The sequence below is a fragment of the Dipodomys spectabilis genome, unplaced genomic scaffold (genome assembly GCF_019054845.1).
Source record: "Dipodomys spectabilis isolate Male_0828 unplaced genomic scaffold, ASM1905484v1 ptg000045l, whole genome shotgun sequence".
In the NCBI taxonomy this organism is placed as follows: Eukaryota; Metazoa; Chordata; class Mammalia; order Rodentia; family Heteromyidae; genus Dipodomys; species Dipodomys spectabilis.
In genome coordinates this window covers 7,370,879-7,396,569 of record NW_024870722.1, presented here as the reverse complement: position 1 = coordinate 7,396,569, position 25,691 = coordinate 7,370,879, and the positions used below count along the sequence as shown (strand labels likewise).

Sequence of the window (25,691 nt, the reverse complement as noted above, 5' to 3'; positions counted from 1 at the left end):
GCCTCACACTTGCTCTACCAAGTGCTCTACCACTTGAAGTATGCCAAAGCCTTTTTCTCCCTCCCTTTATCCCTCCCACAGAGATTAAATAGTTATTCTATTCCAGGCATTGCAGTAGGGCCTAGGAACCCAAACAATAACAGCTCACCAAAGTTTCTGTGAATGAGGTACTCTGATTTATCTGGAAAGTACTTGAGCTTTGCTTAGAGTTTTTATTGTTTATAAGGAGCCATCAAACAACCCAGATCTCATCTGAGCACCACAAATGCCTTGGGAAGTGTTGACTGGTACCAGGTCTTTTTGTCATCCTCATTTTTATTTCTTTCCTTTCCTGAACACTTCTACCTTCTTCACTTCTAAACCAGTGTTTCTAAATACTGAGTACCTGGTTCTGTATGTACTCCCCAGATTTAAAAAGTTTCTGGTCTACCTCTTCTTAAGTCCAGTACCGTTCGAATTCTCCTTTGGGTTCTCCTATGTGTTTTTTTGACTCTGTTTCAGATAGTGTTCCAAAATGAGTCATTATTATTGCTATTTCCACAAAGCTGTGGTTGGTGTCTTTTTAAAAACCTGTTTTTAATCTCTATGATTGTTATGTGGAATTTTTGGGATTGAAATCCTAGACTTACAGACTTTTTTTTTTCTTTTACTGGATTAGAAATGTCTTAGAAAGTTTTGGGTTCTTTTACTCAGAAGCTACAGAATTTCCATTTTTATGTGAGGCGGGTATATGAACTTACCTTTTCTTTTTACTTCTTTTGTTGGTCCTGGGACTTGAACTCAGGGCTTCATACTTGCTCAGCTTGCTCACTGGCGCTCAGCTGGCACGCCACCACTTGAATCACACCTCCAACCCAATTTTTTTTATTGCTGATTAACATCTGGATTCTTGGATTTTTCTATCCAAGCTGGCTTCAAACTGTGATCCTCCAGGTCTCAGCTTCTTGGGCAGCTAGGATTATAGGTATGAGCTACGTTACCCAGAGGAAATACAAGTGGCAACACTGAGTGGTTGCATGGCCCTTCTTTTAGATTGACGATCCAGAAGGAGGAATAGACAAGAGGAAGATGATAAGTGTTGTGGATGTGGTGAAATTTAGGTCAGTAGAGAATTCAGAAGGCTTAGGAGTGTTCCAGGAGTGTTTCTGTACTAAGTACAGAAGGTCTTATACTGAGTGAGGGAGAGGTTGCCTTGAGCATGTAGGAGAAGGGCCTATGGCCCTTCTGTGGGATTGCTCCTGGAAGCACTATCATTGCAGATATGGGCAGTGAGGGCACAGCCCTCAAAGGAAGCAGAGAAGCCCATGACCAGAAAGGTAAGAGAAAACAATCAAGTTAAATATTAAAAAGGTACTCTGGGCATAATGACTCACATCTATAATCCTAGTTTACTAAGGAGGATGAGATCTGAAAATCCCATTTTGGAGTTGACCTGGGTGAAAAAACTCACAAGACTCATCTCTAATTAACCAGCAAAAAGCTGGAACTGGGGGTGTGGCTTAAGTGGTAGAGAAACAGCCATGGGATGAGGGGTAAATTTCTTTTCAAATTGGTCCGCAGTGGAGTTTCCTTTTTCTGACACATATGTTTTAGAGAAGGTGATTTTATAGTAGGAACTCAAAATAGCTTGGCTCCTAGGGAATAAGGCAGAATTACAGATACTCTAATTTTGACAGTCTCTCCACTCCACAGTGGCCCCTAGACTTTAGGACCCTCTAGTCTTGGAATTATGGCCTGTGTGCTATATCCTAGCTGCCTTCCTCCCCTCCCGCCCCCCCCCCCCCCCCAGGCCCTGATCTCTGTTTCCTTAAAGTTAAGGGCAGTGTATCTTATTTTCAAATTAGGCTAAATTAAAATTAATTTTGTTTGGAGACTTTTGTGCATTTCACAACACAGTCTAAGATAATTGGTCACACCCAGGGGTGTTGCATAAGAAATGTTTCTGCATTTTCCACTGTCCCTAAAGATTTCATTCTTAGTAACATTGTAAATAGAAAGCAATGTGATTGGTGGTGGAAATCGTTTGGGGCTGTGGAGAAAACTTTCCTCAGAGTTAAAAAAATTATCTTTACGTAGTTGTATGAAGCAGTTGCTGTTTAACAGAGCAGTTCAATGCAACTCAGCTTGGTCTACTCACCCCTTTCCTCACTCTTCTTAGTTTTATAGGTTATACCTTGATTTTTTGACTGCATCCTCCTCCTTCTCTCCTCTTTTTTCCTCTTTGGAGCTTTAAAGCTTTTACTTAAGTCTACCAGGAAAGAGACTGTTCAAGGTGAGATTCTTACTTAGGAGACAACACAGGTTGATGGGAAAAGAAACCACTTGGGAGTCAGTTTTTCTTTGTCTTTAAATAATCGTATTTAACGTCTTCCTTTTCTACACTGGGGAAATAGATGATATTTGTACCTAGTGCTCACGCCTGTAATCCTAGCTACTCAGGAGGCTGAGATCTGAGGATCGTGGTTTAAAGCTAGCCCAGGCAGGAAAGGCTGTGAGACTCTTAGCTCCAAAAAAACACCAGAAAGCCAGAAGTGGCACTGTGGCTCAAGTGGTAGAGCGCTAGCCTTATGCAGAAGAGCTGAGGGATAGCGCCCAAGCCCAGAGTTTAAGCCCCATGACTAAAAACAAACAAACAAACAAACAAAAAAGAACCAACTATTTTCCCCTATTGGTAGTGATGGTGATCTGTGAGAATACAGCTAGAGATGCTCAAATTCTAGTTAAACATTCTATGATCCTGAAACCTTCCCTATCTTTACTCAGTGCTGTCTCCTACAGCATTGTCCACCTCTTTGCTCCCTTACTCCTAGATGAGTACTTCCATTTCCGGTACCCTGTTTTACATCCACTCCACATCTGAAGCTTGTGCAGACAACATACTGGTCCTGAGTCTTCCTTTAAATGTCTCCCGAAGAACCATGTGTTAATGGCTTGCTCTTCAGCCCATGGGACCTTGAGGAGTTTGAAGTCTAGTTGGAGCAAGTCAGGTCGTTGGTGGAGTACCTTTGAAATGGATATTGAGGTCTAGCTGTTCACCCTTCTCCCCTCATTGCTTCCTGACCACCATGAGGTACACAAATCTTCATGGCTGTTTCCTGTCATGAGGTTCTGTGATGCTACAGGGGCTGTGTAACTGTGGACTGAAATCCTGAAACTGAGACAAACTAAAGCATCTGTGCCCTGGAGTTGTTCACCCCAGGTGTCTGTCACAGTGAAGGAATGTTTGCTCACATACAGGATACTGGAGTTCTACGTCCAACTTTGACAGTCAGGGGCGATATGGCCCAGACCATGCCACTACCTGTCTCAGGGCTTCAGTTTTTAATTCATCTGGAAAGTGAGATGTTGGAATTAGTTGGAGGGGAGGGGTGTGTGGAGTGAGAGGAACCTTTTTGTGGTGGCTGAGCAGGTGGCTGAGGAACTAGATGCTCTAGGTTTCAACCCAGTGTGGTCACTGACTAGGTCTACATATCCCTTAATTTCTCTGTGTCTTAAATTCCTTATCATCAAAGGAGCTTTGAACTGTGAAGATGAGAACACATATACAGGCTAAAGGACATTGGCCAGTTCTTAAATGCTTGGCTATCATCATTAACATTTTTATAGTGGCTAATAACAGAATTGATAATAATGGGAGACTTTTACTTATATATTTTTAGACTTTTTCCTTACCATTCCTAAAAAGACAACATAACCATTCTCCTTCTATCCCCAGTCCCCCTATCCATTGTGGTCCATTTTTAAAGGGCTTTCATTCTAAACTGTAACCAACACAGGGAGCACATTATTTTCAGACTAGCACAAGCCAGAAATCATCCTGTACAGTTTAAACTCTAACCAAGTATGTGAGGATTGTTTCTCCAAGAATTAAAGAGGGATGATCTCACACCACAGGGACTGGATTCTTTTACTCTGAGCTGGTGAAGGAGGCTTGGTATGTGAGTATACAAGCTCCAGAGAGTCAGAGAGTTTAATCTCAAAGAACAGTCATTGGAAAGGACTCTGAGCCTCAGTGAGGTGGCTTTGAATACTGGCTATACAGGACAAAGATCTCCAGAGGCAGTGGGTCGCCTGTAGACCAATAATGTTGGTTTGATTCAAGGTGCTGACCTAAGGCTGAAGGTTTTTCTGACCTGGTGTCATACTTTCCTTAGTAGTATGTGGAGGGTTGTTGCGAAGATTAAATGAGATTAATGAGGTATTAGACAGGAATCACTTGCAAAAACAGTTGACATTTGTTGAGGCCCTGTCACATAACATGTGCTCAGTAAATGCTTATTGTTACTGAACTGCCTGGAACAAAGCTAAAGGCTAAAGGACTTGCTTGACACATGTGTACTTTTAACAGGCTGGCAGGTTTTCATAGTGGTAGGAAGAGTAAGAGGGAGGCCCCTTAGAAGCTGGGTTTTAGCCTCAATACTCCCAGGCAATTAATACTAGGTTCTTCTAAGGCCTAGAGCATCCCAGCAGCCTTTAGTTTAGGTGCTGCTTATTTCCCACTTGTAGGAGCAAAGACATTGGAGTCTGTTTCATCTCCTGTGAGTTGGGAAAAGAATTTTTACTGGTCTGTGTTATGGGCTGAATTTACATGTTGAAGTCCTATCTGCCAGTGTCTCAGAATGTGGCTGCATATGGAGATAGGGTCTTTAAAGAGGTGATTAGCTCATTAGGTTGAGCCATAATCCAGTATGACTGGTGTCCTTGTAAGAAGAAGCAACCAGACACTCCTGGAGGTACCACACAGGGGAAAGCTGAGCGGTCCCGAGAGACACCATCCCTGCCAACACTTTGGTTTGCGACTTCCAGCTTCCAGAACAGTGAGACAATCCATTTCTGTTGGTTAAGCCATGTCGTGAGAGCTACTTTGTGATGACAGTCCTAGAGAATTAATAACGGTAGTGACCAAATTCTCCAGGGGTGATGTGTTTATGGAGAGAATGCGAGGCATGGTAGAGTGGGCATATAGAGAGTGATGAGCTTGAATTCAAACTCCAGCCACTGTGTATATTCTTCATTTCCTTCCTTCCTTCCTTCCTAATTTTGTCCAACAACTTAGATGAAGGGTTTGGTTGTTGTTGTTTCCCCGCCACCCCCCCAACCTTGACATATGGTACATACTCAGTGAAATATATTTATAGTTAGGATGGCATGAAATACCAATATGAGGTTTGATCAGGTATAAATTACACATATTGACTATTTGTCTTAAATAATATTTGCTATCTACAAGCTTGGGAAAAAGGAGCTCTGTTTGGATTTTAGAGGTATTGTCTTGTTGATATTCCAAGGAGTTAGGAAAGAGTGGACAATAAGGATCTCTTTGACGGTGCAATGTAACTGAAGAGAATGGTACAAATACTTTTTGTTCTGTTTCACAGAAAGGAATAGCTAGTTTGGTTCTCTTATTCGTAGGGGAAATGCAAAAAGAGGACTGTTTGTGGTGGCAGAATGGCTTGCTTGAAATAAGGGATTGTTTAATTAGATTGGTTTTTGTCTTGGCACATATAAAGGCAGAGTGCTGAGCAAAACATTCCAGGCCTGGACAGTTGCTGGAACTTCCAGTGGTGAGCTATTGGTAAATTCTGGTAGGAGGGAAAATAATTCTGGTTTGTTAGTCTTTTCTAGTTGTTAAAAATAGCATGCTTGAAAAAAAATAACATGTTTGCATCTCTTCATTAGGAGGAAGGCACTATTTTTAGCTCCTGACAAAGTTTGTTTGTTTTTTTTTTTCCCCCCTCTGTTGGAAGCATGAAAGCCAGGGAAACAGAAATCCCCAAATGTACACTTCCTGAGAAGCATATGAGAGAAGAGAGATTTAAGACTCCGTGTTAGAAAAGGGCAGCACTGTTTAATTGGGGCTGGTGAAATACAAAGTCAGATGCTTGGGCTTGTGTTTGATTTTCTTGCAGTGACTTTGAAATCTTGCAAGAGCTGTGCAACTTGAGCTCTTGCTGAGTCTGAGTTACACCAGTCTCGTTTGTTTTTAGGATCTGCCCAACAAAATGCCTGCGCTTGACTGTTTCTTTATGCAGAAGGGTCTGCACAGTATTTGAAAGGTTGAGAGCCCATTGTTGGAGCTCACCAATGAAAAGGCAGCTTGCTTCTCCGATTTGGAGACTGTAGAGAGGTAGAAAAGTAAAACCCTGCACTTTCCATTGAAGTGTACAGGGTTACAAAGCACATTCTAAACTGTGTAGGGCATGAATCTCTGTCTCTTTGCCTACCCACATTGTGACTCTTGATACTTTGCTGCCTATGAGAAATTGTTTTGCTTTAAGATGAAAATTTTACAGGTGATTTCTATGATTCTTGCCTAACTTCCTCCTATTTGTAGTTAATAACTACAACTTTGAGGATGGAGTGAGTGCATTAAGGATGGATGTGTGCATGTGTGTCTGTTGTCAGTGTGTGTTGTGAGTGTAGGGGAAATTCCACATGGATCTCATCATTCTCAATTGTAAACAAAATTTTATAAAAAATTTGCCTAGATCTTGTCATCCTACTAGAATAGCCATATTCACTTTTACATGATATCTTTGCTTGTTTCTGTAAGTCATTGCTGGTCTTTTTCTGTATGTAAAGATGCACACAATTTTGTATATTATACTTTGTGTGTGGGGCAGAATTGGGACTTGAACTCAAGGCCTACAAGTTGTATAATTAATCTTCAACATAGTGTCTAGTGAGTACCATTGCTGTATTTGGGAACAGTTTTTTTGAGAAGACTAAGGAGATCTAATCTCAAAAATGAAATAAAAATTCATTCAGAGTGGTATTTTCTAGGCCAGTATTCTATCACTAAAGCCATACCTTCAGCCATATGAGTAATATTTAATTTGAGCTATGAGGGGTCCTAACTATGTGAGAGGCTGAGATCAGGAGCATCAAAGGTTCCAGGTCAGCTTGGGCAGAAAAGTTTACAAGATTCTATCCCAACAGCAAAAAGTTGGGTGCGATGGTACACACATGTCTTTCCAGCTATGATGAGAAGTCTAAAATAGGAGGATCACGGTCCAGACATATGCTTGGACAGAAAGAGAGACCTTATCTCAAAAATAACAAGTTCAAGCCAGATGCTGGTGGCTCACATCTGTAATCCTAACTACTCAGGAAGCCAAGAGGATCGCGCTTCAAAGCCAGCCTGGGCAGGAAAGGCTGTGAACCTTTTTTTTTTTTTTTTTTTTGTCGGTCGTGGGGCTTGAACCTTTTTTTTTTTTTTTTTTTGTCGGTCGTGGGCCTGGGCGCTGTCCCTCAGCTCTTCAGCTCAAGGCCAGCGCTCTACCACTTGAGCTACAACGCCACTTCCGGTTTTTCTGGTGGTTTATTGGAGATAGGAGTCTCACGGTCTCTCCTGCCCGGGCTGGCTTTGAACCGCGATCCTCAGATCTCAGCCTCCTGAGTAGCTAGAATTACAGGCGTGAGCCACCAGCGCCCGGCTTAGGCTGTGAACCTTTTATCTCCAATAAACTACCAGAAAACTGGAAGTGGTGCTTGTAGCTCAAGTGGTAGAGTGCTGGCCTTGAGCTGAAGAGCTGAGGGACAGGGCTCAGGCCCAGAGTTCAAGCCCCATGACTGACAAAAAATAACAACAACAACAACAAAACCAAGTTCAAAAAAGGACTTAGAGGCACAGCTCATCCGTAGAGCACTTGCTTACCACGTGTAGACCCTGAGTAGATATCAGTACCACCAAAAAATTAAAATAAAACATCCTCATGACTTCTAAAGGTTACCAGATCACAGAACACTTTAACCATCTGATAAATGCCTGTTCTCTGTGGATGACAGCCTAATGTTGCCAAAATCAGGGCTGTCCCCTTTTCCTCCACACTTTGGGCTTTAAATCTTTTGCCTGATAGTTGTTCACTAGACTCAGTTTTGGTTTTTTGTGTTTTGTGTTTACTTTTTATTTCTATCATCACTGGAATCAAAATCATTGCTTTTTATTGATCAAAGTGAGTTTTATTGTGGCAAGAAAACCACTGATATGAAAGTTGAGAGTTCATTCATCTCTTCAGTCTTTTTTGTTTGTTGTTTATTAAGTGCTTTCTAAAAGTGAAACAATACTGGCATTTTCATTCATAATACGTTGCTGAGCAAAAGTTACTTTTGTGAATGGTTAAGCCAACTTCAAATGAGTTTTGAATTTGATTTGTGTAAATTTAAAGTGAAAGATAAATTGGTTTACTTGCTTTTTTTCTTTTAGTTAAATCCTCTCTCTCTGTCCCCCCTCCTGCAAATCTACCACTTAGTTTTGCCATAATCCATCCATAAATACATAATATATGCCTGAAAGATGGATTCCTGAGATTTTTTTTCCTAAGAAAAGTTGGTGTTTGCCTTGCATAGATGGCCAGACTTGTTCTTGGATGTTTGATTATGATCAGTTTGAGGGCTTGAAATCAGGGCCTGGGCACTGTCTCTAAGCTCTTTTTGCTCAAGGTTTATGTTTTACCTCTTTGAGCCACAGCTCCGCTTTCAGTTGGCTTTTGATAGGTGAATTGGAGCTAGGAGTCCCATGGGGACTTTTCTGCCCTGGCTGGCTTCTAACTTTGATCCTTAGATCTCAACCTCTTGAGTAGTTAGGATTAGAGGCATGAGCCATCAGTGCCTGGCTGTTACTGGAAGTTTTAATGGAGGACTAGATCTCTTCTTAGAAATCCTTAGTAAAACACCTTGAATCTGAAGAATATCTTGGCTTATTTGTTGGTAATTTAAAATGAGTCAGGAAACACTCCATGGTTTCATTGGAGAAACCTTTGATTTTAAGGTAAAAAGGAGGGGGGTCTCCTGCCCAACTTTGCATCCTCAGGATAATACATTCTTTTCCTTAGGGTAGTGCTGGAGACAAGGAATCTCATGGCCAGCTTAGTTTCTACATTCAGAGTTTCCAATGTGTGCACTGAGAAAAGCAGTTTAAGGGGCTACAGAAAAATGTTACATGTATCATTTCTCTGGCCATGTGAAGTTAAAGTTGTTTTATTTTACTTTTGGGATTTCATTTTATACCTCTTCCAAATGTTCTTCTGAGGCCAAAATCAAAGGCAAACTTGACCATGCATCTTGAGGTAGAAATCTGAAAAAAAAAAAAGGTTTCTAATTTAAAAAATAAATTTACACCTGGACAAAAGAGTAAAGACTCCTCTTGTCTCTTTTTCCCTCTCCCCCCTGGTAGGTTAACTTCGTGGCCTGCCAGCTCTTTGCCTTGGCTACAGCCTTCTGGTTTCGCATTTACTTACATCCTGGTAAAACCAGTCCTCAGGTCCGACATGCATTTGCCACCATTTTAGGAATTTACTTTGTCATTTTCTGCTTTGGCTGGTAAGTATGTGATTCATAATTTCTCAATGTAGACACTTGTATGATACATATATATATATATATATATATAATTTATTTATTTTTCCCTGTGTGTGGTACTGGGGCTTGAACTCAGGGTTTCATAGTCTTTGAGCCATGCCTTCAGCTCATCTGATTATTTTGGGGATAGGGTTTCTCTTTTTGGCCAGGTTGAATTGGACAGTGATCCTCCTGTTCACATATCCTGCTATATCCAGGATGACATGCATATGTCACTACAGCTTGATTTTGCTGTTGAGATAAGGTCTTGTTTATATTTTGCTCAGGCTGGCTTGGAGCTATAATCCCCCTAATCTCAGCCTCCCATAGTAGTTGAGATTCCAGGTGTGAGTCAGCACACCTGGCTTGTGGTGATATTCTTTGTTACACTAAGGTAAGAAATAGATGGTCAGATGTGTAGTGCATGTCTGTAATCCCATCACTGGGGAGGTGGTAACAGGATGATTGAAAGTTTGAGACCAACCTAAGCTACCAGAAAGTGACTGACAAAAAAAATCAAGGCTGTTAATGTAGCTCAGTAGTAGAAGACTACTTGCCTTGCCTGTACAAGGCCATGGATTCCATCCTCAGCACTGCAAAAAAAATTATTCAATAAATACAGTTATATATGTATATGGTATTGTTAAATATCATTATAGACACTTCACTGTAAAATCATAAGGCTGCTGAAGGAACTCTATTATGCATAAGAAGCTGGAACCAATGAACTATCAATGAAAGTCACTGTGGTATGGGTTTTTCTTAGAAAGATAGACTTCTGAGAGCAGTGTTGGTAGCTCTTGCTTGCAATCCTAGTTACTTATGAGAGGCTGAGATCTGGAGGACTGAACAAACCTTTAAGAAGAGATTTGCAAGCTGGGCACTAGGCTCACACCTGTAATCCTAGCTACTCAGGAGACTGAGATCTGAGGATCTCGGTTCAAAGCCAGCCTGGGCAGGAAAGTCCTTGAGACTCTTATCCCCAATAAACCACTCAGAAAACTGAAGTGTGCTGTGGCTCAAGTGGTAGAGCACTAGCCTTGAGCTAAAGTTTTGAAGGTCAGTGCTCAGGCCCATGACTGACCAAAAAAAAAAAAAAGGATTTGTAGTTGAATCAGCTGTCATGTAAAAGAAAATCCTGGTATTTATGGAAGGCTAATATTTGGTACTGTTTTAGAGCAAGAACTCTGTTATCCTATAGATAAAAAGTACAGCCATTCATTAATGACTGGGATTGGCATTGGCTGGTAGGTCCTGGGTTCCAGATGTCCCTCCAGAATCTTGATTACATACAACACTTGATTGCTTGATGTACTTTCTCTGATGTGAACAAGAGTTCACAGGTCACTTGCTTTGGAGAGGGAGGGGAGGTGGAGTAGCTAACAGGGATGTGAATATGAAATATGTTCTGGGCCCATCTTTCCCTTCCTTATGTCTTAAAGGTACTCTGTACATCTTTTTGTGCTGGTGTTACTGTGTTATGGAGTCATGGTGACTGCAAGTGTATCTAATGTTCACAGGTAAGACTCTGGAAATCAATAATGTGTAGTTATTTTTATTGTGTTTTTTTAATGGCACTGGGATTTGAAAATCAGGGCTTTTTGTGTGCTAGGCAGGAGCTGTACCACTTAAACCATGCCCCCAGCTTTTCTTATTACTTTTTTAGATAATGTCTTTTGTTTTTGTACTGGATTAGCTCTGGACTGCTACCTTCTTATCTGTACTGCCACATAACAGATTATCTAGGTGCTTGCCATCATTTTTGCTTTATTTGTTGAGATGAGTTCTTGCTAACTGTTGTCCTAACTAGCCTTGAACCACAATTTTCCTATATAGCTGAGCTTTTGGCATGAGCCACTGTGCCACGCCTTGTTGCATGATCTTTGAAAAAGTATTTCCAGGGGCAATGGATACTCTCCTCATTTTCCACAGTGAAAAGCTTCTGTAGGATATCAGAAGGAGGGATAAGAGGCTTCTAGAAGGCTTCCTGGAAAGGGTGGGCTGCAAAGCTAATCTCAAGTGAAAGAGAATCAGTTTATCAGCCCAGCTGTATTTGTGGTAGCCCCAAATTAAAGACAACTCAGATGTCTACCATAAAGGAATACTACTCAGCAAGAGAAAGGAATGAATGCTGTATATGTAGAATGACATGGCACATCTCAAAATAAAAAAAGTGCCAGCTGGAGGAAGCCATAGAGTCTGTTCTAGAGAATTCAGGCTGATTTATGGTGACAGATGATTAGGGGCTTTTGGAGGGTGAAATGGTGCAGGGACTCAAAAGAGGGGTCCCAAAACAGCCTGAGAACACTTCTGGGGATTGATGACTCATGTTCACAATCTTGAACTTGGTGATATATTAAATTATATACTTTGAATATGTACAACAAAGAGATTTACTATGATGTTTTGATCACAAATACAGAGGTAATGTAACTCTGCCTAAGGTTGCCTGCTCAGGTGGCCAGGTATTGGTTTCATATTGTCACTGTTTCCTATGAGCTTCCTGAAAACTCAGTATTGACTACCTTTTGATGTCTCTGGATAGAAATTCTGTAAAAAAAACAATGACTTTCCTTCTTTCTTTCCTTCTTTCTTTCTTTCCTTCCTTCCTTCCTTCCTTCCTTCCTTCCTTCCTTCCTTCCTTCCTTCCTTCCTTCCTTCCTTCCTTCCTTCCTTCCTTCCTTTCTTTCTTTCTTTCTTTCTTTCTTTCTGTCTTTCTTTCTTTCTTTCTTTCTTCACATTCAGACAAAAACTTAGAATGATATCTGGCTCATGTAGGACTCAGTAAATATTTATGGAATCAATGTCTAAAAGACATTTTTTTTCTTTTTCTTTTCTTCCCCTCCCCCCCCCCCCCCCCCCCCCCCACTAGTAGGACCAGAACATGGTCCTTGAGCTCTTACTCAGCTTTTTCGGATCATGTCTAGTGTTCCTCTGCTTGAGCCATGCCTTCACTCTTGCCTTTTGCCTGTTAATTTAGAGATGAAGTCTTTTTCTTCCAATGCTATCTTCAAATCTCAGTCCTCCAAGTGGCAGCCTCCTGAAGAGCTATGGTTATAGGCCATTGGTATCTGCTTAAGATACTTTTATATCTTTTTCTTTCTTTTCCCGATGGCTTTTCTGTAGCATGTACTTTTTATAGCCTCAATAGCTCTTGGACTAATAATACTACAAGTACAATATATATCCTTCTCAACAACATTAAAATTTACTTTTCAGTATATAATTTTATAGTGGCAATAAATTTCTGGGTTTCAGAGAAAAACGTTTTTGTGTGCCTTTAATCTTTATAGTCTTTTAGTGTTTAAATGAGCTCTGGAAAATCTCAATTCCAATTATCTCTCTTCTCAGTGCCTTCCTTGAAAGAATAGTATTGTTTTTTCCATGAGAGAAATAATAAGTCCGAATTTCTTTCTAATCTGGAAAGAATGAATTTTAGAAATATTTCATAAGGCCGGGTGCTTATACAGCTTTACTTTTTTTTTTGTCTAAATGTGGTGGTAAGACCATATGAGATTTCTTGGCTTTTCCACATCATTTCCTTTTTTGTTGTTGTTGATCCACTACTGGATCTTGAACTCAGGGCCTGGGTATTGTTCCTTAGTTTTTTTGCTCAAGGTTAGTACTCCACCACTTGGCCAGAGCTCTATTTCCAGCTTTTTGGTGATTAATTGGCAATAAGTCTCATGGATTTTCCTTCCTGCGCTGTCTTTGAACTGTGACACTCAGATCTCAGCCTCCTGAGTAGCTAGGATTACAGATGAGAGCTACCAGCTCTAGACCTAAATACCAATTTGAAGGCAATTAAATGATTGATAAGATCGTGGCCTCTCTGTAGTTCATTGCTAACTTCTTACTCATTGCACCTCATCTGCTCTCTCCAAATGTATGGGATGTGGACAAAGTGAAGACCCTTTTTCAGAGGCCCAAGGGCTCACATGCATACTTGTTCCAGGTTACAGCCAGGTTTCCAGCATTCCAGTTGAGTGGCTAGAGCCCGGGCAGTACTGAGAGGTTTACAGACCGCTTACAGACTTTCCCCACAGAAGTGCTCTAGTAGTGGCAGGTTGTGTTCAATGAGTAAAGGGACTATTTTTCCTTTTCCTGTTTGCTTGGAGAGCTTGCCAGTTTTGCAGAGTCAGGGAGTGGTTCACAGTTTCCGGAGGATGGACCAGGGTAGATTAAAAAAAAAATCCAAGTGATTTCTTCTTGAGTTATTTCAGGGAAAGAACACTCCAGACTAGAGCTAGGAAATCTGAAGTCTGGGCGGAGAATGCAGCTTCTCTGTACACCATGTCACCCACCTGTAAAAGTAGGGTTTTATCACAGATTCTTTTCAAGACAGGATTGCACGATTCGTTGTGATTTACCCTCCTTTCCACTAAGAGAGAGAGAGAGAGAGAGAGAGAGAGAGAGAGAGAGAGAGAGAGAGAGAGGAGATATGGGGATGGAGGAATACTGTTTGCTGCCATATGGATCAATCCCATTTCAGGACTGGCTGTTTCTTCAGGGTGCTTTTAGAAACCTCTATTTCCACCCTAAGCCCCTCTGTTGGGCAGGAGCTTCAGACATCTATCTACCACAGAGGAATCAACTGGAACCTGTGGTTTTTATCTCCCAGGACAGAAGCCTTGTGAGGATTTGTGGTGATGCACCTGTCAGCCCTGGAGTCCCTGTTTTGTGACAAGTCCTTGCACAAGTTCTTTTTTAATAATGCTCCATTCGCCAGGCACTGGTGGCTCATACCTATAATTCTAGCTACTTGGGAGGCTGAGATCTGAGGGTCATGGCTTTTCAAAGCCAGCACTTCTCCTTCAGGGATTGACACGACTCTCAGACACGTTTGAATTTCAGAGTAATTTAGATTTCATATCATTTCAAATTTTAGATTTTCAGATTAGGGTTATTCAACCCATAACATCTCCTTTCCCTTTCTCTTTCCCTTTCCCTACTCCCTTTTCCCTCCTCCCATTCCCTCTCTCTCTTCCACCCACTCCCACTTCCCACTTCCCTTTCCCTCTTCTCCCTCCCCTACTCCTTAACTCCCTCCCCTCCTCCTCTCCTTCCCTTTCTCCCTCTTTTTTCTCCCTCTTTTTTCTTTCTCCCTTTTCTTTCTTTCTCCCTTTCTTTCTTTCTTCCTTCCTTCCTGTCTTTCTTTCTTCCTTCCTTCCTGTCTTTCTTTCTTCCTTCCTTCCTGTCTTTCTTTCTTCCTTCCTTCTCTTTCTTTTTTCTTTCTCTTTCTCTTTTTCTTCCTTCTCTTTCTTTCTATCCTGGAGATAGAAGCCAGGGCCTTGCACATGATAGGCAAATGCTCTACAATTGAGCTACACTCTAGTCCTTCATCCTGTGATCTTATTTATAAGTAATGGCAGAGACCTCAAGGTTATGTAATTCCTTAGAATATATATATATATATATATATATATATATATATATATATATGTAATGTTTTATAATTCATTATCTGGCTAGATTTTTCTGCTAAATGAATTTTTTTTTGGGGGGGGGGTCCGGTCTTGGGGCCTGAACTCTGGGCCTGGGCTCTGTCCCTCAGCTCTTCAGCTCAAGGCGAGCGCTGTACCACTTGAGCCACAGCACCACTTCCGGCTTTTTTCTTTTTTTGCTTATGTGGTGCTGAGGAATCAAACCCAGGGCCTCAGGCATGCAAGGCAAGCGCTCTACCACTGAGCCACCTTCCCAGCCCCTGCTAAATGAATTTTTATTAACTCTTTCTTTACTATTCCTTGTATTGACCTAATCATCCTGAGTTGTTTTAATGTGTATATATGAATTTCAATATAACTTAGCATTTTTCTTCCATGTTTTATGCTACATGTTAAAAGTAATGCCTTCTGAAGTTATGTCTGTCTCTGCTGGGCTCCTGGATCATTGGAAATGATTCCAGTGATTTGTTTTAGTTCATTTCCACTAAAAGTTGCTGACCCCTTCCAGCGTGTCACACCGAGGGCTGGGATATTCAAGGTTGTAGTATTGAGGAAACAGACACCCACACAGACATTTTAATATTGTAATTTCACAGGTTAGCATGCAGTACTAGAAAAATACAGGCATGCAGCCATGAATCATGCTGAGGTCAGGGAGCAGGATATGGGGGTGGGATGGCTGGAGTGAGAACAAGCCAAATGACCATGAGAACATGACATGTTGGCCTGAACAGGGCCTGATAGGCAGTTCTCTGATGAGCTGTAGGATGGAGAAAGGAATTGCAGGCCAAGAAAGACATCTGGTCAGATCGGACTTTGTGACCAATAGGTGCAGAGAGGAAGAGAGAGGAAGACTGTAACGTTGATTGAAGAAAGTGAACCAGTCATCTGTGTTTTGGATTTCAGGTACTCCTTTTGTGTAGCAATGGGATACCTTACGATATGCCACATCAGCCGAATATACATCTTCCACTATGGAATTCTCACTACCGATTTTTCTGGGTGAGTACCTTAATTTGAAGGTGTGGGGGGGGGGGGAGGGGAATGAGACTGTGGTGATTGGATTGCTGACTTTGGCTTAGTCCCTAAGGATCTGTTAACATCAAGGATGCATTTAAGGATCGTCGTGGCTCGTTAAATCTACTTGGAAGGACTGTGCTAATGAGATTGAAGTTGAAAATGTGGCTGCTCTGTAGGACTATTAGCTCTGCTACATTTTGTAAGCAGGGGTCACAAGCCACAGCCCAGGGGCTGTATTCTTTCTCCCTTTCTACCCTCTTTTAAAAGTTTTATTGGAACACAACCAGGCACTTATTGATGTGTTATTGCTTGTGGCTGTTTTTGTACTTCAGCGACAGAGTCAAGTAGTTCCATCTAGCCTGAAAAGCCTAAAATATTTACTATTTAGTTGTTTTAACCTAAAAAGTTTGCCGTGTCTATTCAGTGGTGCGTGGTGTAGGCTTGATGTTCATCTTTTACTAGTTAAGGATGCAGAAATTCTTTCATTATCGCTGGGTGCCAGTGGCTCAGGTCTGTAATCCTAGTTACTCAGGAGGCTGAGATCTAAGGATTGTGGTTCAAAGCTAGCCTGGGCAGGAAAGTCCATGAGACTCTTATCTCCAAATAACCACTAGAAAACTGGAAGTGGCACTGTGGCTCAAAGTGGTGGAGCACCAGCCTTGAGCCAAAGAGCTCAGGGACAGTCCTCTGAGTTTAAGCCCCATGACTGACAAAAAAATCTTCCATTATCTGATAAATAGTTACTGCGATGACCCTTTTAGTGTCTTCTGATGTTCATCTCTATTCTCAGCTCCCTATGATCTCTGGCAACAACTAGGGTAATGTCCACCATATAACTTGTGAGCATTTTGTCCATCTCTTCCTGGCAGGACCAGACCTCTCTTGATAGGTCAGCTGGTTGAGGCTATGGACGGATCAATGACAGTTCTATAGTTAGCTGAGTTTAGCTCAAAAATAGTGTTTCGTGACTCTTGAGGAAGATAGGCTAAAGCAGAGCTGTTCCTGCGACATGGACCTTATTACCACACACCTTCCTAGAAATAAATTCCCATATCTGCAGGCATCCCCAGGTCTACTCCTTTCCCCTCCATTTGAATCACAACTCATCTGGTGACTGGTTGGAGAACAGGCACTGAATGAAGGGGTCACAGCTTTCCAAAGTGTTGTGTTACACATCAAATAAAGGTCAGAACTCCCCATAATGTTTAACAGTAAGCTTTCAGGTTTTGGTTTCAATCACCCCCCATCTCTGGAACTGAGAATAGTTCTTGCAACTTAGTCTGTGTTGAACAAATGAATGAATTGACTTCTCTCACGTTTACTAGTGTTTCTAGGAGACTCGTGATTTGACAATAGCTATATTGGTTGTGATACTGCACAAGCATTTTTTTTACCTTCCTCACGAAGGACACTGTCTTCTGCTTCTCATTTTATCATATTGTCTTTTAAGGGCAGGATTGTCTACAACAATGTTTGAGTCCTCAGTGTTCAAGGCACAACGTCATAGGCCAGGGATGCTGTGCATTCTAGTCAAGACCTCTAGTCTCTAGAACAGCGAGAGAGAAGATTCATTTGTTGGCTAGGTATGGTGATTCAAGCGTATAGTCATAGCTACTTGGGAGATAGGGATCAGGAAGATTGGAGTTTGAGGCCAGGCTGGGTTAAAAAATTCATGAGATTCCCCCATCTCAACAAATAAAAAGCTGTTTCAGCTCTGTGGGAAGTGTGAATAAAAGCATTATGATTCAGGTCACCCTGGACATAAATATGAGAACCTATATGAAAAACAGCAAAAACAAAAAGTGTCCAGGGCGTGGCTGAAGCAGGAGAGCACCTGCCTAGCATAGATAAGATTCCAGTTCAAATCCCAGTACCACTTCCCCAGAACATATTAATAATTATATTATAAATTAAATATACAACTCATGGGAGGGAGGGAATGGGAGAGAATGAAGGAAAGATGACACTGTACAAAAGGAAATGTACTCATTACCTGACATATGTCAATGGAACCCCTCTGTCCATCACGTTTACAATAACAATACATTTAACAAAAAGAAAAGAAAATATTTGTGCTGGGCACTGGTGGCTCAGGCCTGTATCCCAGCTACTCAGGAGGCTGAGATCTGAGGATCGCGGTTCAAAGCCAGCCTGGTCAGGAAAGTCCGTGAGACTCTTATCTCCAATTAACCAACAGAAAACAGAAAAAAATTCTATCTATCTATGTATCTATCTATCTATCTATCTATGTATGTATCTTTTTTTGTGAGAAGCCACTCGGCTTGTAATTTGCCATAGCAGCTCAAAGAAATTCATACACATCTGTCCCATTTGGAGATTAACGACTGTTTCTTGATTCTGCTCCCATGGGAGAAGAGCACCTCTATCGTTTCCATTTTCTGGCTGTTCTTGTGACTCCTCCTTTTCCCTTAGTTTTATTAAAACCATAAATTCAGCTGTGCATGTTGGGTTACACCTGTAATCCCAGCACTCAAGAGGCTGAAGCAGGCAGATTATGAGTTTGAGGCCAGCCTGCTTACATAATAAGACTCTATTAAAAAATTAAAAAGATGTAGTTTTTGCAGTGGTTTTAGTATAGCCAAAATTGTGGAAAGTTACCAGAAGAAAAAAAAAAAAAGAGCATTTAGGAATAACAGGCCTATGTTTGTATGGTGTGGTGGCTTGGGGTCTGCCGGCAGGGCAGGAGGATAGAAATCAGTTCCTATCAACTTCACTTTCAACAGCAGTTTTGAGACATGTCCTCAAGTGATGTTGATTCTGTGTCATTTTGTTTGGATAACCTTGGATGAAGAAACCTCTGAGGAAACTGCAGAGTGTTTGAAAATAGCGGGGACATTGTTGTTGGGGAACAAATAAAAGAACACGAGAAACGCACACGATTATGTCTCCTGATTGTTCTCCCAGGATATGGTGACTTTTTCTACAGATCATTGTGAAGCAACATCATTTTCCCTACCACAACCGCTGCACAAGGGCTCACTGGAATGCATTTATGTTCTTTGATAATGCCAGGCCACATAAATGGAGAGGTACATATAATCCACCCTCCCTCAAGTTGACCAGATGTTTTACATCACCAATTTGTCAATCACAAGACATTGGATCTTGATCCATGTCTGTTCTCATTACTAACATGCAAGCCACAAGTGACCTTGCAGAATGGAATTGATGTCACCTGAGTTATTTCAGTCCAAATAGCATGCTTAGGGGTTTATCAAGAGATGAAGTTGTGTTTTGAAGTTGAACCCTGTGTTGCACAGCTGCGGCTGCTTTTCTATTGTGCGCCTGTGGGCAAAGTTCAGTGTTGTTCACACTTTGTTGCGCTACACCTTTTAAATTGTGACCCTCAAATCTCAGCCTTCTGAATAGCTAGGATTACCACCAGTGCCCAGCTTCATGATGTGTTTAGAAGAGCACAGATGGTGATTGCATGGGATTGGATGCCATTAGTGTTTGTGTCAAAGAACCTATAGAGATGTTTTTAATTTGGGAGAACACATAAACTTGTGCAGAAGTTTATTCTTGAAATTTGAAATTTTGTGTAGCAGTCTAAAAGTGATCAAATCTTTCATAAGCTGGACTGGCCTTCATGGTAGAGGGGGTACACAAGATGTATCTTCACTAATACTGCCAATATTCTTTATATTCTTTATAGATTAACACGTGGTATGCTTTTATTCTGTGAATGTGGGGTGGGAAAAGCACTGGAACAGTTGCTGTTCTCCTGGAGGGAGGCTAAACAATTGTAATAAAGCTAATCCTTGATTCCTTTTAGGTTTGTTATAGTGAGCTGAATTTTCTTTTTTCCATCACAGATGGGTATAATTTGAGTTTCCTTTTGAGGGCAGCAGCAAGAATTCTTTCTTTAGCCAGATACCCTCCCCTCATTTTGGCAATTGTGGTCACCCAATTTTGGAAAGCATTATGAACTGAAAACTCTTTCACAGTGCCTGTGGAAATATAAATTGGTATGATCTTTTTGGAAAGCAATTTTGCCATAAATCTCAAGTAACATTCCTCCCCCTCCCCCTCCTCCTCCTCCTCCCCCCCACTTCTCCTCCTTCCTTTGTCAATCATGGGGCTTGAACTCTGGGCCTGGGCACTATTCCTCAGCTCTTCAACTCAAGGCTAGCACTCTATCACTTGAGCCACAGCGCCACTTCTGGTTTTCTGGTGGTTTATTGGAGATAAGAGTCTCACGGACTTTCTTGCCCATGCTGGCTTTGAATCTTGATCCTCTGATCTCAGCCTCCTGAGTAGCTGAGTAGCCCAGTACTAGGCTGCAACATTGTTTTATAGTTTATATCCCTTAATAGGCTAGATTAGTAGGAGTTGGATTATCAAAGGAAATAAAATTTATTCACAAGAATGTTTGGCTCTTGACACTAACAGTGAAAAACTGGGAACACCTTAACCAGTCTAAAAGAGGTGAGTGATTAATACTTCTCTTGAAAATGGAGTTTTTAAAGACAATAAAAGCCGTAGACATACTCATGTGACAAAATTTCATTAAAAAAAATAGAAAAGGTGGGGGAAGCTGGGTACCAGTGGCTCACGCCTGTGATCCTAGCTACTCAGGAGGCTAAGATCTAAGGATCACAGTTCAAAGCTAACCTGGGCAGGAAAGTCCATGAGACTCTTTTTTTGGTACTTTTTTACTGTAAAAATACTGTACAGAGGGGGTACAGTTATATGAGCAAGGTAATGGGTACATTTCTTGTTGAGTATTGTTGCCTCCTCCTTTGTTTTTCCCCTACCATCCCTTCCCTCCCACCTCCACAACTACCCCCCCCCCCACTGCCTGCCAAAGTTGTAAAGTTTGTTTTCCACATACTATCTTGTACAGTTCACTGCTACAATGGGTCAACCTGTATCCTTATTTACTGTGAGACTCTTATCTCCAATTAACAACCAGAAAACTGGAAGTGATGCTGTGGCTCAAGTGGTAGAGTACTTGCCTTGAGCTGAAGAGCTGAGGGACAGCACTCAAGCCCAGAGTTCAAGCCCCATGACTGACAAAAAAAGAAAAAGAAAAGAAAAAGAAAGAAAGAAAAGAAGAGAAAAAGAGGAGGAGGGAATAATGAAAACATGAAGACAGAGGTTCTATTAAGGAGGGCAATCGTTGGTGGCTTTAATTTTATCTTACTTACATAACTATCCTATCAAGATAAATGATCCTGCAATGTTCTATAAAGGTATGAGCGGGGGTGAGAAGGTGGCTTAGTGGTAGAGTGTTTGTCTTGCATGCGTGAGGCCCTGGGTTTGATTCCTCTGCACCACATAAACAGAAAAAGCTAGAAGTAGCGCTGTGGCTCAAGTAGTAGAGTGCTAGCCTTGAGCACAAGCAGCTCAGGGACAGTGCACAGGCCCTGAGTTCAAACCTGAGGACTGGCAAAAAAAAAAAAAAAAAAAAAAGCATTATGGAGGTTCCTTAAAAGACTAAAAATAGAGCTTCCCTATGAACCAGCAATTGCCCCTTGGGCATTTATTCAATAAACCGCAACAAAGGCTAAAGCTACCAGCACAATCATGTTCTGAACTCTGGGCCTGGGTGCTGTCCCTCAGCTCTTCAGCTCAAGGCTAGCACTCTACCACTTGAGCCACAGCGCCACTTCTGGCTTTTTTCTTTTTGCTTATGTGGTGTTGAGGAATCAAACCCAGGGCCTTATACATGCAAGGTAAGCGCTCTACCACTGAGCCACCTTCCCAGCCCCGACACAATCATGTTCTTGCAACATTGTTTACCCTAGCCAATATATGGAATCAACTCAGATGATCCTCAATGGATGAATAGATCAAGAAAACGTTGTCTATATACATGGTGGAATTCTACTCATCCATCAGAAAGAATGATATTGTGCCGTTTGTAAGGACATGGAAAGACCTGGAAAAAATTATATTAAGCAAAGTAAACCAGAGCCAAAGAAACATGGATAGGTTGCATGGTAACTAGAATGTACCTATAAATCTACAAATAAACACACTGAATGATTAATATATATATACTTACATATACATACATATACACACTGGGACATGATAAATTATATAAGACTCTAGACATTCACACACTGAAGCCAAAGGAGGATATGCAAAGGAGTGGTTGACAAAGGCCCAAAGTTATCTGCATACGATCATATAAAATAATATTTTAGGAAGTGAACTCTAAGAAAAGGAAACAAGAGGCATTTTTTGTTGCTATCATTGCTGTTTCTGTTTTCTTTCCCTTTTGTCTTAAAATGTTTGTTAGTTTGTTAGTTTTTGGGGGAGTAAGGAAGACATAGAAATGGAGGGACAAAGGGTGAACAAATGCAGCAGTGGTACTCACAAGACACTGCGGAAAATGAACTATACATCTTGCAGGTGGAGACATGAGGGAAAAACTGGAAGAGAACGAGGGAAGCAGAGACATGGTTCAAAAAGAGTTGTACTCAGTACCTGATTCATGTAACTGTAACCCCTCTGTATATCAACTCTACAATAACAATTAAAGAAAAAACAAAAGACCTCTCCATGGACACTGGGCACTGGATTGGGTGCCTCCCAAACCAGTACTTCTCACGCTTTAATATGAGTTCGCACGTCCTGCAACCTTGTTTGAATGATTCTCATCTTCCAGTCTCACATGGAGTCCTAGACTGTGCATTTCTGACATGCTCCAAGTGACGCTAATGCCACTGGTACTGATCCTGGGCCCTTCTTTAGTGACAGCACAAGAGAGAATGTCAGCTGTCATTCTGCTGTCCAGTGGTGTGGTATTTGTTTTATTTAAGAGCATTTTTGAAGGGAAACAAACATGGGATGTTTTGAATTCCATATTTTTATATTTCTCAAGGGAATAAAAGTGGAGTATTTTGATTTCCCTAGTTTTGTATTTTGTTTAATTAAAACTTCAGGTAGACAACCACGTAATGAAATAGTACAAAGTTTCTTCCCATGGCATTAAATTTTTTTTTCTCCTTTCCATTTTTCGGTCCTGCTTTTAGGCCTCTGATGATTGTCACTCAGAAGATCACATCGTTGGCTTTTCAAGTTCATGATGGTAAGAAAAATGAGCTTCCTTTTTGTTCCTAGATGGAGCCTGGAATTCAAAGCTCTTCTTGTAATACTTTGTGCACTGAGCACCTTAGACAAACGCTAGAAGATCTGACTTTATTATCTTGTTCAAAATGTCTGAGTCTCTTCAATCATGGCCTTGTACTCTCACAGTGATTACTTACCATTTCCCCTGGTGAATCTGCAGTCTCAATTTATTGAAGTACTTATTCCAAAAACAATGATTTTTCCGTTTATCATTACTAAAAGCTAACTAAAAGCTAACTTGGGATGTTCTTTGACCTTCACTTCCAAATGTCTTAAGGAAATAGCATCCTTTTTGCTTTGGTGTACTCTCTATAAACTGTTCCAGCCTATAAAAAGTCAAAACAGCACTGATTGTTATTGTTGTTGTTGTTGTTGTTTTTTGTGTGTATGTGTGTCTTGAACTCAGGGCCTGGGCACTGTCCCTGAGATGATGATGATGATGATGATGATAATGATGATGATGATGATTTTGTTTAAGCCTGGGACTCAAAGTCAATATCTGATGTTTTTGCTCATTAGCTGGTACTCTACCACTTGAGCCACAGCTCCACTTCTGGCTTTTTTTGGGGGTGATTAATTGGAGATAAGAGTCCCACTGACTTTCCTGCCCAGGCTGGATTTGAATCGTATTCCTCAGATCTCGGCCTCCTGAGAAGCTAGGATTACACCAGTGCCTGGCCTTAGTTTTTTCCATGTTTTTTTTTATTGTTGTTTATTTTTAAGAAAATTATTTCACAAGATTAGCCTGATTCTAGAAAAAGTTGTGAGAAGGATGAATCTTCCCAACACTATCTTCGCTTAGGCTCTGCCCAGTAATGGCCAGGACATGTGAATCACCTGTACAAGTTACATTTCTGGGAGAGGAGGAAGAGTATCTGAGCTGGGTGGAGAGGTTTCACTATGGCTGTAAGAGATGCCAGATGGAGTTAGACAAAGTGTGTTGTGTAGATTTGTGCTGGTCCAGAGAGTGCTTTTGGCTTCAGAGATGTCTTTATATGTTGACAGGTTGAGAAAATTTATCTCTGTTTTTACTCAAAGCTTGGGAACCAATTACATTTCATCCAACCAGGGTATCTGGTTCATACTGGGAGTGAGAGTTGTTATGTAGGTACCTGTGTAATTTCCTAGCAAGGATATGTCTTTTTAGGGTAACCAGGCCCAGTAATGAGAGGTACCCTTAAGATGTGAGGTTTTTCTATGCCAGTCAGGATCCCAGGTGAACTGGTTGAGCTGTTCAACTACTTACCCTGTTTATACCTGAAAAATTAAGCTGAAATCAGCTTAATTCCTAAGATCAAGATGGCCAGCTTTGTACTATTTGAGACCTTTGAATGGATTTTCTTTTCTTTACTCCTTCCTTCCTTCCTTCTTTACCTCCTTCCTTGCTCCCTCCCTCCCTCCCTCCCTCCCTCCCTCCCTCCCTCCCTTCCTTCCTTCCTTCCTTCTTTCCTTCCTTTTCTCCTTCCTTTCTTTTTCTGGTGGTGGTAATACTGGGATTTGAACTCAGGGCCTCATGTTTGCTCAGCAAGTGCTGTAGCACATAAGGAACATCTCCATCTTTCTTTGTTTTAGCTTTTTTTTTTTTTTTCTGGTTGTGGGGCCTGAATTCTGGACCTGGGTGCTGTCCTTCAGCTCTTCAGCTCAAGGCTAGTGCTCTACCACTTAAGCCACAGCGCCACTTCCAGCTTTTTCTGCTTATGTGGTGCTGAGGAATCAAACCCAGGGCCCCATGCATGTAAGGCAAGCACTCTACCACTGAGCCACCTTGTGTTTTTTTCCTTGTATAGACTTGGACTGAGATCCTCCTCCTTTACTCCTACTGCATCGCTGGGATCCAGGTGGACTCCAGCACAACTGGCATGTTTGTTGAGATAGGGTCTCACTAACGTTTTGCTCAGGGTTGCTCTGAAATCCCATTCTCCCTAATTCCAGCCTATTGAGTAGCTAGAATTACAAGCATGAGCCATTTCATCTGGCCACTTAAGAAAACAAACAAACAAAAACCCTAACTTTGGGCCAAAATGTATTTTTAAAAGTTTTTTCAGTGTTACATATTTCCTGGGGCAACTCTTACATACAGAAAAGGATTTATTTCCTTTTCTGTTTCTTGCATGTGAAAGAAACTCCATGCTTCTCTAAGGTGTATTTTTAAATGCTGTATTTATTTAGTAGTTTATCACTTTTATTATTTTATTTATTTATTTTTTTTGCCAGTTGTGGGGCTTGAACTCTGGGCCTGGGTTCTGACCCTGAGCTTTTTCCCTAAAGGCTAGAGCTCTACCACTTTGAGCTACAGAGCTTCTTCTGGTTTTCTGGTGGTTTATTGGAAATAAGGGTCTCCTCGGCTTTCCTGTCTCAGCAGGCTTCGAACCATGATCCTCAGATTTCAGCCTCCTGAGTAGCTAGGATTACATGGACGTTAGACCACAAATATAAGCTTCATTTGAAAACATATACAGAGCCCGATACATACTCCACAATCAAAATGACTAAAGTATGGTATATGAAGAGATGGAGTCCTGTGGTTTAACTCCTCTAAACAATTAACAGACAGCTTAACAAAATGAATCTTTGGCACATCTTTTATTTTTTTGTAAAGGTGATGTACAGAGAGATTACAGTTCCATGAGTCAGATAATAAGAGCATTTCTTTTTGAACAGAAGGCACTTTTTCCTTTTTTTTTGGTCAGTTATAGGGCTTGAGCTGGGCAGTATCCCTGAGCTCTTTTGCTCAAGGCCGTCTCTCTACCACTTTGAGCCACAGGGCCACTTCCAGTTTTTAAG

At 41.2% G+C, this 25,691-nt stretch overlaps 1 protein-coding gene across 1 annotated transcript in view; it reads left to right on the top strand.

The window, feature by feature from the left end:
- Nucleotides 1-25,691, top strand: part of Mboat1 (membrane bound O-acyltransferase domain containing 1) — a 79,958-nt gene that overhangs the window by 29,038 nt on the left and 25,229 nt on the right. The window contains exons 2-5 of the mRNA XM_042678523.1: nt 9,176-9,321; nt 10,782-10,859; nt 15,690-15,785; nt 22,811-22,866. Of these exons, the coding sequence (XP_042534457.1) occupies nt 9,176-9,321; nt 10,782-10,859; nt 15,690-15,785; nt 22,811-22,866 (376 nt within the window). The remainder of the gene's footprint in view (nt 1-9,175; nt 9,322-10,781; nt 10,860-15,689; nt 15,786-22,810; nt 22,867-25,691) is intronic.